Below are 2500 nucleotides of genomic sequence, written 5' to 3' on the forward strand. Positions count from 1 at the left end.
AAGGTCGGATGGTTTTATTCTTCTATACAAGTGACAAACAAAAGAGAACAAAAAAAAAGACTAAGCAAAAACAATCTTCCCGAAAGCACAGGTTATCTCACCCGCCTCCCTCTGCCTCTTGTAAGGGACGGTGGGTGGGTTTCAAACTCGACAGAACAACAAATATTGATAAGCCAAAAAGCAAAGCAAAAAAAAAGGACAAAATAAACATTTAAAAAAAAACATATGGTTGCTGTTCTCGAATAGATGGAAACGCACGTAAACAGGTACACATCAACAGGAGCATATATATATATATATATATATATATATATATAATAGAATCTGTATTTTGCTTACTTTCAAGCACAATAGGACGGTAGTGACGCAAACGCTACGCGGTTAACTCTATATGCCCCTTCCTGTTTATGTATGCTGCTACAAGACGATACATTGGACCACATTTGTTCTTTTAGAGTACTCCCAAAAAAGAAAAAATATCGTCGTAGTTACCATGGTTATAATGTTACCGGCAAAACGAAAACTGTACCCGGCGTAGAGTCGACTTCCGCAGCTTGGTGATGGTGCAGGTCGATAAAGTTCCGAAATAAATGAACGCCGGCAGCGGGTTTGAAGCGGGTAAAAAACAAGATCCAGGAAAGTAGTAGCTGCAAAAGCCCCAGCTATGGCTTCATATTTGAAATGCCGCCACTCGTTTGTATCCAGCAAATCGCATCTTCGACGCAGAAGGGAAGAAGGTGTTGGAATAAACGCTGAGCCGGCAGTTTCATACCAAGTTGTCCAAGCGGCCTGGTACGGTAACAGAATAGCCATCGGCCACAGAGAGACGACGCCTCGCATGAGGGTGCGGAGTGGCCAGGGACGAGGCCTAACAGGACCAAAGTGGTGTGCCACCACCGCGTTTAGTAACGGTGTTGTCGTTAGATGGGCCACCGCATTTACAGTTAGCAGCACCGCGCAGACGTGATAGTACGGGTGACGGGTGTCAAACAAGTTGGACACAAACAACGGGGGCCCCAACAAAGTTGAGGGGGATACCGAATCGAGTTGAGGTGGGGAGATACAACGCAGGGTGATGCAGGCGGTAAGTGTCTGTGTCATGGCGCAGCAGAGATCTCGTACCAGAAACCCCACCGCTAACGACCACATCCCACCGCGACGCAGCGTGACCCCCAATTGGCACTCAATCCATCGTAGGCGAAGAGGCGCAAGAAACCATCCAGCGAGCGCAAACAAGACACCTATAGAAAACAAATTAATGCCCAGGTCGTTGCTTACCGCTTGATGTGTGTTTGACTGAATCAACCAGTGACGCATGGACATCAACCCTTTTTCAAGGGAGACATCGCCGGTCACACGACGGTAAAAATTCAACCGCCCCGCGACCGTTTTTGGCTCCTCTTCAGCATCACGCCACATCAGAACGGGGGCAGATCCCCCTTTGGTTAGAGGAAGGATGCTTCCAACGAACCTTGTAGGACCCAAAAAATTAAATCGAGCATCATCTAAAAAATCCAACGGACGAAACGAAGACGCAGGAGGAAATCCAGTCACCATCCCAACTCCCTGCCACAAGCGTACAATAAGTTCGGAACAAAAGACACCGTGGTCCGTATTATTGCCGTCCACCGCAAAGTGACCCTCGCTCCAATCGATAGGAGCAACTTCCTTCTTGTCCAATCTTTTCAAATGCGGGAAATACACATCTCCAAGAAACACTGCGGCATCAATGTAAATCTGTCGTAGGCGGCGTAAAATGGCAGCGTCTTCTGTTGAACATTTATCAGATTTAAGAGCGTCAATGCTCGCTATTTCCTTGGCGAGGAGGTGTATTTTGTGCGCGGCCTTTACGCGATCCATTTTGTCTGGCGTACTAAAAAAGGAAGGCAAAAATTCAAAAAAGCTATTCTTGTAGGGGTGTTTCGGCACCGTCTTTAAATGCTCCAGCATAACCTTTTCCGCCTGTGAACGATCCCCCTCCATGTGCAATAACCTGACCGATATTTGTTTTGCTGAAGACCTTGCAACACGGTGTTCTAGCGATCTCAAGGTGATACCGTTAAGATTGGTCTCTAGCACATACGTGCCGGAGGGTGAGATTGAACCCGTGGTACTCACAATACTCGTTTGACCCTCCTCCCGCAGTTCCTCCTCACTGAGTTTCATGATCATTGCGACGTGGTCAAAACGACACTCCGTTTTGTTGAGGAGACAGATGACCATTCCTACAGGATGACGCATCGCCATGCACCTGCGATCCATTAGCACAATATCACCCGTCCGTAGCGCACCTACAGACTCAGTCACAGGAGATGACATTGCTAGTGGCACGGCGGCGGAATAATTGTCTACACCTGATCTCGCTAGACTACAACGTAAGCCTAGACACCTCGAACAACGTCCAGAAATAAATAAATAAAAAACACAGAGAAAAAGCTTTTTATTTACTAACATCACTTCTGGAAAAGGCAACTATATATATATATATATATATATATAG

The 2500-nt window shown here is 46.5% G+C and overlaps 1 protein-coding gene across 1 annotated transcript, besides 2 other annotated features; it reads right to left on the reverse strand.

Annotated features, from left to right (window-relative positions):
- The first annotated feature begins 284 nt into the window (after positions 1–284).
- Positions 285–317: a microsatellite.
- Positions 318–417: 100 nt separating this feature from the next.
- On the reverse strand, positions 418–2319 carry TraAM80_05938 (uncharacterized protein; the record flags this gene model as incomplete). The annotated part of the gene is made up of 1 exon (XM_029382798.1): positions 418–2319. The coding sequence occupies one exon, from the start codon at positions 2317–2319 to the stop codon at positions 418–420; it is 1902 nt and encodes a 633-aa protein (XP_029237387.1).
- Positions 2320–2473: 154 nt separating this feature from the next.
- Positions 2474–2499: a microsatellite.
- The last annotated feature ends 1 nt before the right edge of the window (position 2500 follows it).

The sequence above is a fragment of the Trypanosoma rangeli genome, assembly GCF_003719475.1.
Source record: "Trypanosoma rangeli strain AM80 chromosome Unknown Tra_15.4_contig_00205, whole genome shotgun sequence".
Lineage (NCBI taxonomy): Eukaryota > Euglenozoa > Kinetoplastea > Trypanosomatida > Trypanosomatidae > Trypanosoma > Trypanosoma rangeli.